Source organism: Pelobates fuscus, chromosome 9 (genome assembly GCF_036172605.1).
Source record: "Pelobates fuscus isolate aPelFus1 chromosome 9, aPelFus1.pri, whole genome shotgun sequence".
Classification (NCBI taxonomy): domain Eukaryota; kingdom Metazoa; phylum Chordata; class Amphibia; order Anura; family Pelobatidae; genus Pelobates; species Pelobates fuscus.
The window spans coordinates 95044607-95058445 of NC_086325.1; the positions used below are offsets into that span (position 1 = coordinate 95044607).

A 13839-nucleotide genomic window follows, 5' to 3' on the forward strand; every position below is an offset into this window, starting at 1 on the left:
ATTTAGCAGAGGCCAGCCAAAAGCAAGAAGATGCAAGTCTGACTGAAACTGACCCAGAATATTAGAGCAGCTGATCTAATAATACAAGCACTGCTCCCCTGTACATTACCAATATGCCCAAGCCATAGCTAGTAGGCCCTCATAGGGAAAGTTGCCCTGTTAACAAAAGGAATGTTAAGTGGGTCTCTGATTTCTAAAGAGAATCTGCTTCAAATTTACTTTCATAAAATACAGCAATACTCCCGATAAAAGGGCATATGTAACAAAGTGGAAAAAAGTGCCAAATGATGTCAATAACTCACTCTGCAGATTGAAATGCAAAATAAATTAAAATGACTAAGCGGAAAAGGAACACTGAGGGGGGAGAAAAAGTTTTATAAATCTGAATTAAGTTTAGGAAAGACTTGCTTATTTTTAACTAAGATCCAAGATAAGCATCCAGAATCCATTTCAGAATCGTACAAAACTCAGTGACTTGAGCGCTAAAGGCAGGGCACCGACATTGCGTTTCAGGCATTATAATCAGTTACCTGTTGTGTAACCTTGGAATCACTAACGATCTTTAATATCTGAACAGAGGAAAGATACGAGATGACACTAATCTAACCCAGGCTATTTAATAGGTAGATTTTAAAACCAATAGGCAAACAAAATTGCATTAAGTAGATTTACGAAAGTTAGGAAAATATAAAAGAAAAAGAAAAGCAGAAAAATCAGTCGCTTGGTTGAATACCATTACTACTAGAAAAGTGAACAACGCTACCACTATTGAGGACTGTTACATAGAAATCCCAAAATGCACACTCAATGCATCCCCCAGACAGCATGCGGTGAAGCATGTTTGCATGGGGTGTCTGCATGGTAGAATCTGTCACATCCTTTTAGCACATAACATGCTTGAGGAGGAAGGTTTGATATCCCCTGGGGTGCCTTATTGCTTTTCGCCTCTAAAGAGTAGTGTGAATTATAAAGCCCCAGCTACCTGGGAGAGTGACAAGTTGAATATTAATCTGTCAGTCCTGGAGCTCTGAACAATTTAGTTGCTATGCAAAGTATTTTGGAGGAACAGACTACACAAAATAAACCTGCATTGTAAATGAGAGCTGAAGCCATTAAATCCAGGTGCTGCTGGAGTGAAATAAGGGTGGAGGGAAATAAAAAAAAAAAAAAGTCACTGTTGCAAATGAGCCCTTGTTAGAGAAACGATCCTACTGCTAACGCAGCACAATGTAATTACCATAAGCCTAATGTCTTATTTACCACAACTGAGACAAAAACCATTACAGCAGCAGAAATGTCACTGCTTCCTAAACCGTTAGCTTATACATGGCATATCGAACTATGCTGTGTCCTATTTGTTAGCAAGTGGTTACTGCCGAGGCAGACACAAATGTCAGTTTACCAATACTACTTTGGCAACTAAAAGGTTAGATCTGCTACACTTTCGAAGTCTCCTGATGGACTGTTTAACTTCACAATTATTGTACATGGCTACGATCCTTCTATCATAAACAACATAAATCGCCACAAAAACCATCAATATAACTGATAAGGAAAATGGAGACTGGATTCAAAAACAACGACATTAGAAAGGTCAAAAAAAAAAAAGAAGAATTAAAAAAGACACACTAGTGGTTATATATTGCGTTGAAAGGTTTCATTGTAGTAAAAACTGTTCTACACAATTATATGCCCCCAAAAGCTCCTGACATTTCAGTGTGTCCTACATACACAGACTTGTAAAGTAGTCCGCTGAATAAACAGCAGGTTGGGGGCACAAATACTCAAAATAAAAGGAAATATTTCAAAGTTAAAATATTTATATATAAAATAAAATATATGTGTAATAAAAGAAGAAGTTTCAAAGTGGTTTCTTTTCAGGGGAGTGTAGAAAATGAGATGCAAATACAGTTTGGTTAGACTACTAAATGAAACATTTATAATATATTTATTTTTCAGTAGATTTAGGTAAATATTACCATCTAAATACAGTATGATTATTTCTGGGGTGTGCTTAATACTTTGTCACTGACATTTGTTGCAGGCCCCATGAACATATTTTATTTTAAGAAAAAAAAAAATCTAACAAAGTTTTTTGGCACCTTAATGCTTAATTATTGAAGAATTAAGCAATAACTTTTAGACGAATACTAAGTCACCTGTTTTGGAACTAAAAGCAAGAGGGAATACACACTAAGAAATGCTTAAGCAGAAGAAAAAAAAAACTTTTTTTTTTTTTTTTTTTTTAAGAAAACTGAGAATTTTTGAATTTATTCCCAGTATTATTATGGAATATATGGGTACCTCACAACATATTGTAGATTTTTATGTGCTCATCATAACTTTTATAATTGGTCAGCACAAAAATATCCGTTGCAGTTAAACCATTTAGGAAACACGCACAAAAGTATTCTGGATGAACAGTAAAGCCTTTCAAAGTAATGAAACCTTGAATATAGGTACGCTAACAAATTAAAATACTATTATTCTTTAAAAAATCCAGAACCCTCAAAAGTAAAGTGACAAGATTGAATATAAAGACCAGGTTTTATGAAAAGTTTTCTTAAGAACTGACCTAGCCTTCATGCGCAAAAAATAAATAAGATCAATCTTTTTTCCCCAAAGTATATCATGAAAACTTTGCCACAGTTTTTAGTCTAGGCAGTTACATAATTTTACTCAATTTCCTACCAGGGCAATCGCTAATAAATATAGAGGGCACAAATGGTAGAGCAGGCACTTATGGCAACTAACCAAAAGGCTCTACAATTTTAAAATAAAAAGCAAAAAAAAAAAAATCTTGAAAGCAGGGTACTATTCAAGTACAGTTAAGAGTGGACACCTAAACACGGAGGTGTTAACACATGTCAAAATGTTAAAGAGGATGGAATTAGGCAAAAGCACATTGCGATTTTGATTCCTTGCAGCTGTGCTTTGTAAGAGCACCCACCGTCCACCCCCCAAATTCTGGCAGAGACAGTAATATCTACACTTAAATAGATCAATAGTTCTTAGGTAGTTTTCAGCTCAATCATTAAGAAGGCATAGGAGCGAAAAGTAGAACACATCACATTAACAAGCAAGACAAATTTACTCTAAATCTTTTAGTATTTTACCGGCCAAAGCAGAGAACAGAGTCCTGTTTCAAAGAATACTGTTAGCGCTTTATAAAAAATAGTATTTTCAAACAGATGGACCGCCTGTTTGTAAAAGTATAAAAGAGAAAGAACATTGCCAGTCATTAAATTAAAAAATACAAAGTATACAAAAACCACCTGGGCCTTATATCCCATCTTTAAAAGCCTTAATCATTTAAAATCATCCTGTTTTATTTCAGAATTTTAGTGTTAAAAAAAAAAAAAAAAAAAAAAAAAAGTTTAAACCAAAGCATTCAGGAAAAAGATTGGAGGGTTTTTTAATTTTTGACTTAACCATAACAAAGCGCTAGTTTCCTAAGAACCCAATTCATTTTAACTGTGAAAGTGTGTTAACAAAATGCAGAGAGGTATGCTGATCTCCCAGCCATCCACTGTTTATTAGCAGAAGGAGCAGCAGTACTCGTAGAGGTTGTTACAGCTCCCTCTGGCAGCGGACAGGTTTATTTTCAAATTATTACAAAGACCCTTTCAAGAAGAAGCCCTAGATTCACACAGTATATCCTAAAGTCTAAGCTACCAGTTAAAGATTTTTATAGATATTCTTAAATTGTATCTCGCCATCACAATGGGTGGCAGTGTTCACCTAAAACAAACTGTAACAATCAAATATATCTGAAGCTCCCTGCTACGAAACGGTTTGAGGATTGTTTGTAGAATGAATTTTAACAAGCAGATCTGGTAATCACAGACTCTGAGCCTTCATGTTTATGAAAAGCCTAAATAGGATGGCTATAGAACACAGTCCAAGGCTTAAAAAGGAACGTACTGCAGTAGTTCTGTGTGACGTGGAGAGACCACTGTCAGATTGAGAAGGTCAACAACAGGCTGAGTAGATGTGCTGTAATAAAAAATAAATAAACAAACAAACACCTCTTGCTCTCCTTCACTTAAGGAAATGCACATCAAACTACATTGCAGGATCAGGGCATTCTTTGTTTCGCAATGTAGTTTTTAAGTAAAAATTACAAAAATTAGTATTGGGTACACTAACCGAGGAGGAATGCTTAACTGTGTGATACATGCCCAAACAGCAACAAAGGAGTTGAAAATCTCTTTAGCAGAAAAAAATAATAATTAACAAATCCCAAATAGGAATGGGGCGAGTGCACTTTAAAATAGCACTAGAAGACAATTTTGTGTCTGGGGATCAGGTGGGGTGTGTCTGAAAACCATTTAATAACAGCGGTTAATTCACTGTTTATTAACTGTCTTAATAAATCCTTCAGATGTCAAGCCCCAGTTGGGCTGGAGCGCCATAGTGGTGTAAATTAAACATAGTTAAACTTTTTTAGTAGATCAGCAAACTAAAACTTTCAGTGACAGACAAACAAATTAATTTTCTATTAATATTGTAAATTGTATAACACTTTTTCCTAAACTTGAGATTTTAATTTTTTCTGCATTTTAAGGCTCCTCAAACGCCATAACTGGGACACACTTAACCGTTTACAAGTAGACAATGGTTTGGTCATCTGGCATTGTATGGATGAAATACCACTAAGCAGAAGATGGCTAGGTTGGAACAGGCCCATTCAAGGAACGCAAGGTGAGGTGTAGGTCACATCCAACTCACCACAAAACCCAGCCTGTCTAAAATACCTTCTAAAACTCTACAAATAGTCTATTTAATGTCAAGCGATTGAACTGCTCTAGATATGTTCTTTGTTCAACACTTCTTACAACTACATTTTAGATTTCCATTCTAAGGATAGTCCTTTGAGGGCAAAGTCTGAATGTGAATACTAAATCATCCATCACATAATTATGGACTGTAGCACCTCATCTAAAGCTTTAGCTCTTTACCTCTAATAAACCAAAATTAAACCAAATAAAAACATCACAGAATTTCAGTATTGAGAAAAATAAATAACTATGAAATACCACAGACGAAAAACTAATACACACTTATTTTATTTTAAATCGGCTCAATATTTCGAATATAATCCAAGATCTATTTGTGTTTGAGAGTTGATGGACACAAAATACCTCCATGACTTTCAAAAGGAATTCATTCTTGAATACAAGACAAGTTTTGTTTAAGCAACATTTTAAATAGATGCCATATCCACATTCATAAAACAAATACTCTGCCAACAAAAGAAACTTGCCAAGAAAAACCCAAACATTTCACATTTCCACAAAAGCTAAATGAAGTGGCAAAAATAAAAAAAATTTAAGGGGAACCTTAATGCACATGGATCTACGCAAAACCAGGTCTCTTTTTGCCTAGCACTGACTCACTGTCACTCAACAGAATTTAATGTCGCCTCCAAACTTGCAAGCCTTTTGTGTAATGTCAGCTTATCAAACAAACCCTACGAAAATTAACATTAGAAGAAGGGAAGAGTACTTTCAGTTCCATAGCACCTCCACATCATAGCAATAAAGTCTGCCATCACAGGGACCTTTATGATATTAAAGACCTATGGGAGACTGTCTGCCTTATCTGTGTTGCATGATATACAAAGAGCACAATGCAACATGATAAAATAATGGCAATCTTATGCAACAGAACACACTGAAAAGTAGGTCTAGAGAGACGCTCATCCAAATGCATCCAACTGGCTGTGGTGGTTGTATAAACTATTAAAAAAAACTAGACTATCCATATTATGCCTCTAAACAGCAAACGGTGACTTCACCAGCCCCAGAGTAATGTGCCCCCAGGCCACTGGCTGGAAGGAAAGGGGGCTGTTAACCCCAGTATGTGGGTATTCACAGGAAAGAATTGTAGAATCGCATTTCTGGTAAAAGAATATACTGAGATTGTGAGGACTCACAAAATTATGAAAAACACAAATAACCCATTTGCAGATAAAACATTTTAGTACTGGAGTAAATGTTTAATAGTAAGAGGGAAAGCCTCTCCTCACCAGCCTGGGAGCAGAGGGTCTGTATGGCTGGTGTACTGAGACTATGGGGTACAGGGGAGGGGTGTACCCGGGTATTGGGAGCAGTACTGGGGTAAAGGGCGGGGGGGGGGTGTACCCGGGTATTGGGAGCAGTACTGGGGTTTGTGTATGGAGTACAGGGGAGGGGTGTACCCGGGTATTTGGAGCAGTACTGGGGTTTGAGAAGTATCAGCAGGGTGTGATGGTGCCCGAGTGCTATTAGGAGCAGTACATGGTGTACAGGGAGGCCATTAAGAAACAGTAGGAGTAGAAGAGGAGGGGGGGGGGGGGGGGTACTGTGAGCACAGGGAGCTGGTACCCGGGAAACTATTAGGCGAGGCAGGATCAGGGTGTGAGGGGCTCCCGGGGTACAGAGAGGGATTACACAGAGTCTGGATTATAGGAGAGTCCGGGTAATCTGGGGTACACCGTGTGCACTATGAGATGCTGGGTACAGTGATTAGGTATGGGGGGGATATAGTGAGGAGCACACAGTTAGAGGTGCCGATACACACGGTACAGTGAGAGGGCCGGTATACAATACACAGTGCTGAGTACACGGTGTGGCTATCGGTACACAGTGCGGGTTTGGTTACACTGGGCACAGTGCTGAGTACACGGTGTGGCTGTGGGTATACAGTCCTGAGTATACAGTGCGGGCTTGGTTACACAGGGCACAGTGCTGAGTATGCCGAGTACACAGGGCACAGTGCTGAGTACACTATGAGCGAGTCCCGGGTGTCTCCTTACCGCGGGTTCTGTGAGTTCCATGTGACCGGCTCCAGGCTCTTGCTGAGCACCGAGCACACCCTGCACACGGCGAGCAGGAGCCCGAGCAGTTGCCAGGGACCCTCCATCCGCTCCCGCCGCTTCACCAGGGATCCAAGCTTAGCCGAACTTTTCCCGAGCAATATCCGAACCCAATCCCGAGCTCCCTTAGGTATCCGAACTGGCCATGCCCGGCTGCGGAGCGCTGTGTAATATCCCCGCTCACTCCGCTAATGTCCGGGCCCCTCACGGCTCCATGCCCGCTGCCCTCGGTGCCCTGAGATCCGCTGGCTGGTGATCTTGGCTGCCGATGCCCGGTCTCCTCGGTGACAGCAAACTGAGAACCAATCCCTGCAGCCGCTCGGCTCACACTGAGCACAGGGCACCCGCGACTCGCAACAACCCCCGCCCCCGGGGGCGGGGCCACAGACGGCTCACTCCCAGCCAATCACAGCGCTTGGAACGGGGTCCGTGCACGGAAACCCCGCCCTCACTGCCCGATGGGAGGGAACCACTGTTAAGCCCCGCCCATTAAAGAGACCGCGCACGGTCAGTGCTGTATGCAGAGCTGGAGCCGTGTCCCTGTCATTGCAAATCGCTTTAACCTATCACCTCAGTCAGTGCGGCCCGGGACATCACAACCTGCCAGCCATCACCGCTGCTGTACCCTCCAACGGCTGTCTGAGCATCATGGGAGTTGTAGTTCACACCAGAAGCAGTGCCAGTTCATGGGCAGCCATTTAATATGAGTGGAACTTAACCCACTATGAAAACCACCAGGATTAGACTGGACTAAACTCATCTCACAATGGGAGTTGCAATGTAAAAATATCTGGTGGGGGGCAAAGTTTAGTCATTATAGCTCAACTGGGTCAGGATCATGAACAGATTAATCAGTACCACTTATTAGGCAAGCTGATCAGTAATAGATCAGTAAGAGAGCATTAAGCCTGGTAGTCTATTTCCTATACATACACATGCATGCATAAATAAATAATATCTCAGCCACAGGGATTGATTATATCTCAATCATAGGGAGAGAATATATCTCAGCCACAGAAAGTGATCCTCACTCATCTCGCTCCCAGAAGGACAGCCTCACTCATTGCAGTAGTCAGTCCCTGGGTGACCCCCTCATTCAGTAGGTGTATAACATACTATAGAAGGATTTGAAGGCATGCTTCACCTGCACATCTTAATGTTTCAGCAAACAATGGACAGGTCACTTCTAGATTCTTTTCACATTGCCCCCTTCCTTAGTCACACTACTTTCCTGCACAATGAGAAAGCTCCATTCAGCTCTGTATAAACTTGTTCGTTTAGCTCCTTGTTATTCAACACTCTAAATAGACAGTTAGTGATCCCTCTCAGGTGTCCCCTCTCACCTTTCAGTTCCCAGGAAACTAGAATCCTGACATTTTAGGAGCATAATTGGAGTGAATGTGCTGTAATTGAGTTATTTTAAAACATGAAACATATCACAAATAGCATTGTCTCTGCCCTTCATCTACAAATGTATAGTCACTCTTATACTTAGCTGTGAATGGAACATATTCTTATCCAATTAAAATAGTGAATAATATAAATTTTAAAAGCTCTGTTTTTTTTATATGAGCATTAATAAAATAATTATTGTATTTCAACACTTGTGGGGCGATTGGTAAATAACTGAAGCTATTTTATACCGTTTCTTGTAGTGATAGTGATATTTACACCCTGAAAGTTGTGTTACAAAGAGCACTACTGGGGCAACGTTCTAAAACTGGAGCAATGAACAGCAACATTCCATTGTATCCATGGTGATAGCACAACTTTTAGAACGTTGATTCAGAATTGTTTATCATCTCACTGTACAATATTTTATAATACAAAAATATAAGCCATGCTGGGATTGTTGACAGAAGTTTGGAATCACTTGTGTATGTGAACTATTTAAACTGCTGTTTCACAAGTCTACCATTATATACAGCATCAGACCTATAAAAGTGAAATAAATAGCATTGCACAGAATTCTTGTTTAAGGAATTTGCTACCTTGTTCGTCTCATTAGAATCTGCAGCAACATGTTTTACACTAGGTGAGGTCTGAGTTTTACCGGCTAATAATGACAATTTTATGGGCATATTAAAGGCTTCCTTTATTTTTAGGTCATATTAGGGGGATTAAAAGATGCCCGTGTGACTGTTTTATGTCTTTGATTTATATGCTCAGATCCAGGTGGTTAAAATTTCTAGAGATTTTGTTTGTGCGGTTTTGTATGAGTGAAAGTATTTTTATTGCAAACAGACTGAAAGTTTCTTTCTCATTGATGTAACTTTTAACAATTTCAAAATATGAAATATATGATACTTTAAACAAACATTTATGCAGCTATATAATAATACAAAAACATTGCCATCCAATATATATATATATATATATATATATATATATATATATATATTAATAAACAAATTTTAATTAAAAAATAAAATGTATAAAATATATATTAAAGAAAGATGCATTTGCACAACATACATTTCACACCAGATCCCTGGATTCTCTTCAGATTGCAGTGAGATCAAAACATCCTTTATTGGTGTTTCAGTCTACAAGTGAACTCATAACTTAATATAAAACAAATTACAATCAAAGTCATGTGGGAGAAAACATAAATTGGCTATTTTATTGTACTCGCTAATTTAAAACAAATTGTATAAAATGTAGGTGACAGACACATATTGGGATTTGTAAACAGGGGAAAGGGGGCCTAAATATTTGGGTAGACATTACAGTGCAGAAATGTAAATAGAATTTGGGTTTAGTTATGTTTACCAGCCATTCACTAAGTGAAGCGCACATGACAATGTACCAAGGTCTCCATTAGGCTGTTAATGCACTCCATAGCTTTCTAGGGAAGGCAGAAGTAGGCATAGTTAAGAATTTAAGAAAGTGCTAAAATCTTTGGATAAACAGATTAGCAAAGGGGGTTTGATTTGTGAAGTCACCGCAGGCAGTGAGGAGGGGAGGAAGGTGGGAGTCAGTCTGCAGGCAGTAAGCTAGGGGAAAATTAAGTGCTGATTGAAGGAAGTCCCTTCACTTACTTATCCAACTGATAAGATCTCTGTCCCAGCTCATCTGCGAGGTGTTAAAGTAGCAGCTCAATAAAAGCACAGTTTTTGTAGCTAATATGAGAATTTAAAAGCCTCTGATCTCAAATCACATGCCAGTGTTAGCCAACATCATCATCCTTAAATGGTTAATAAAAGCCCATACACAATCCAAGGAATATCTTCTCATCCTGTATCAAATTCGTATGATTTCACACGATTGCAAATAGCCCTGTGTAAATGTGGGCATTATTTATTGTTTAGATGTATTGGCATGTTGAGTAATATGACATAAATCTAAGTTTCTGGTTGATCTACACAGGGTCCTAACATGCTTCACATACCAACAGCTGGCAGGGCTGTGTGTGTTTATTTAGAGGCATCCTTTTGTGGCCAGGGTCACTTTTAGGAATTTGGGGGCACTGGGGATATATGAGGGTTCTGTACTACTAGACAGGAGCAAGTGTTTGCCAGTTTTAAAGCAGTGAAGGGCAGTTTATTTAGATCTGGGTGAGAGGGACTATTTGCCATCCGTTTACAGGGAAACTGATTCTGTATATCATTTAAAGCTTCATTAAATCACTGTAGTATTGCACAGGACTGCCATATTTCTGGACACAAATTGCAGTGCATGAAAAGTACTTACCTGCAATATGCAGAATTCATTTGCTGCAGAGGGGAATCAATTCACCAATTAAATACACTCACTAATCAAAATATCTGCTTTCGTTTTAAACTTTTTTTTTTTTTTTTTTAAGAGCCGTGAGATGACTAATTAGCAAGAAATGTTAAATGTTAAAATTAAGGTTCTTAATTTCAGAAAGTTCTTATGCCACTTCTGCACGTGCTCTGTGTAGTAGTAGAGACCAGGCAAGGCCAACTGGTAAGATCCCAATCTGCTGCAGTACGAACACACCCACAATGCTCTGCCAGAATAAACTGGCACCGCATAATGGGAGTTGTAGTTCTACAAAGTGTGAGGAACTATCTTTATACCATCCCTGATATAGACCAATGGTGGCTGCCCTTGGCACTCCAGATATTTTTGAACTGCATTCCCATGATGCTTAGCTACCCCATAAGCTGGCTAGGTACCGTCATCTGGGATGCCAAAGTTAGTTATTCTGGCACAGACGGAGAAGGAAAAGGGTGGAAATGGAGGGTGTCCAAGTCCGTCCCTACCTTGTAAAATGACCACAGCTCTTTCCATCTTTTGTTATTTTAATTTCATTACATCGATCTGCAAATATCCTGACTAGACCAACTCTGTCTATTAACTAATGGAACAACAGCGCCCTCAAGCGGCATTTTTTTAAACTACACAACTCCATCCCTTATGTTTGGAACTCGTGACAGCTTGGGCCGCCCTTAAATCTGAGAAGAGGGGACGAAGGGAGACCGGAACGGCAACTTCTGCTTTCACTTCAAAGAAACAGTAATGTGATGCCCAGTCCCATTGTTTGCAGTGGAAGTAATCAAAGCATTGTGTATCGCTGTATGTGCAGCCATACTCACCTACAAACTGCAAGAGAAAGAAAGTCTGAATTAACCCCAATAAAACCAGCCATGCCAGACTACCAAGGTTATTCACCAAAGAGGGAATTGTCAGGAATTCACAGTGATTTCAAAGTGAATCTAAATAGTCTGTAATAGATACCAGGGAAGAATAAACATAGCCATTAGTATGGACTTCCTTTCCCACAATGCTCAGTCAGTCAGCGTCAGCCACATGCAAATTGGAGGAAGGTGAATGTCTAAATGTGAGGGTATTGGTCTAGGTATATGGTCCCTCTTGGAGAATAATTCCAGTCTGTCTACTCTGTCCTGAAATTACAAATTTATTTTTAATTAACAGTTCTGGACAGTACACACTTCATTAATAACCCTGTATAAGAAAATCAGTTGTTTTAGACCAGATTATGCCTGATGTGATTCACTGTGCTCCATATAAGACTTCCCATACACTAATGTGCTTGTGACTCGGCTAATTTGTACAGAATTGGAGCTTACACAAACACTCTAACTGTAAAAACAGATCCGATTACGTTAGAGGTGTTTGATTTACATTACGGAGCTCCCTTGTTGAAAAAAAACTAATAGAACTGCAAAAAGCGACTAAAGATAACGCCAATCCACTGCCGAGACACTCCTCGCTGCAGCCTAATCCGCTCAAAGTGAGATTATCAAGATTAGTGATAGGTGGTCCAATCCAGTGGTACTTTTAGAGAAACATTACACAACTATAACTATCGCCACAATCTGCCAATTTGATGCTTCTCATAGTGAAGCACTGAAACCAAATCAAACGTTTCAAAGGCGGAATACCAAACGTTTCAAAGGAGGAATACCAACTTGACTATAGACGAGTCAGATAATTCTCCCAAATCAGCGATTATTACCTAAAATTTCCAATTATGCTTTCAATTCAGCGTAATTGAGTCTTTTGAATACATTTATTGTTTATAGATGTTTATGTTTATCAAATGTTTTATAGAGAGTACTCACAAAAGCAGGGGAACCGACAATACGATTTGTAGGGCCCTGAGTGCTAGCGTTTGTCATGCTCCTACAGAGCTGTATATGAATCATTTTTTCCCACCAGGTACTACAATCACTGACAGATTGTTCTCCAAGCATTAGTATGTGTTTCCCTCTGGGCCCATCCAAAGTACCTAATGGGGTATATCACAGCTGTAGACAGCGCTCTGTAGTCTGCAGTACTTTGGATAATATCCTGCGGGCCTCTGTAAAATAGTGAGCTGTACAGAATATCTTGCAGGAGTCTGGAATGTGACACAGAGTTGCTCGGTGTCATATGTGGCTACATGGAGTGGTGTTCAGGACTATATTATTCTGTGTATTCACATACCTGGGCTTTTCAACCAGGACAGGAATGTAGCCACCTCCCCAGGAGGGAGTTTGAGGCAGTGTCTTTGCAAGAGATATGATCTGAACTGCTCAAAGGACAGGACACAACAAGACACAAAGCAGAAATCACAACACCTCCTCACCCCACTTAGACACTCACAGCAAAAATCACTTATTAAATCTGCAGGATAATTACAGGGAGTCTTTGGAGTTTCAACAACAAAATCGCTCATCCATGCAACATCGTTTTCTAACATGTGGCCACCACAAATTGAATTACTGGATTGCCACTTTGTTGGGAATGGCGTGTGAAAACCCAAATATAACGATGATGTAAAAAAAAAAAAAAAAAAATGTTTATTAAGTGTATCAGATGTTTTTCTTTTTTACACACGTATGCATTGTTGGAAATTCTAAGTGAATATAAAAATTGGAACGATGAAAGTCTCGCGTGTGAGACGGAAACATTGAAATGTATGTTATAGCCTGTTTTTTCATGAAATAAAGCAGTGAGGATTTTTCTACAGCAAATCCCACGAGTGCATTTGCTTGTTTATTGAGTGTGTTAGCTGGTTGGCAGTCACACCGGGATAAGAAATTTTCATTTATTAGAAGTGTGCTTGGTTTCTCTGAATTTTATATATTATTATTTTTGGCTATATAAAGCCAAGGCCCATTACAGGTGTACAAATTGTACCCCCCTGATGGCTGCCCTGTGAACCCCAATAAATGCTTCCATTTTCAAATTGCAGGTCTATCTACATCACGAAAAAAGGGTATAAAAAGCTTAAATACTTTTCACTTTTAAACATGGTTGAAATACTTTAGATTTCATGAATGCTACTATTCTTTTTCTTCTTGAAAAAATATTGATCTGGACTAGAAGTATGACAATATATGAAAATACTAATATTGTGTAAGCTAGATCACAAACATGACAAAGTTCAGTATCAATGATCAAATCATTGTAATTTTACTAGTGCACTTATCCTTACTTTTTACTCTTCTGTCTAACTCTCTTCCACACAATCCGGGCTATTCACGAATGTGACAAGAGTCAGGAAT

General features: G+C 39.1%; 1 protein-coding gene across 1 annotated transcript in view; it reads right to left on the bottom strand.

The window, feature by feature from the left end:
- EFNB1 (ephrin B1) overlaps positions 1–7173 on the bottom strand; it is a 61982-nt gene extending 54809 nt beyond the window's left edge. Inside the window, exon 1 of the mRNA XM_063432175.1 lies at positions 6800–7173. Within this exon, the coding sequence (XP_063288245.1) occupies positions 6800–6906 (107 nt within the window). The 5' untranslated portion in view covers positions 6907–7173. The remainder of the gene's footprint in view (positions 1–6799) is intronic.
- Positions 7174–13839: the final 6666 nt, after the last annotated feature.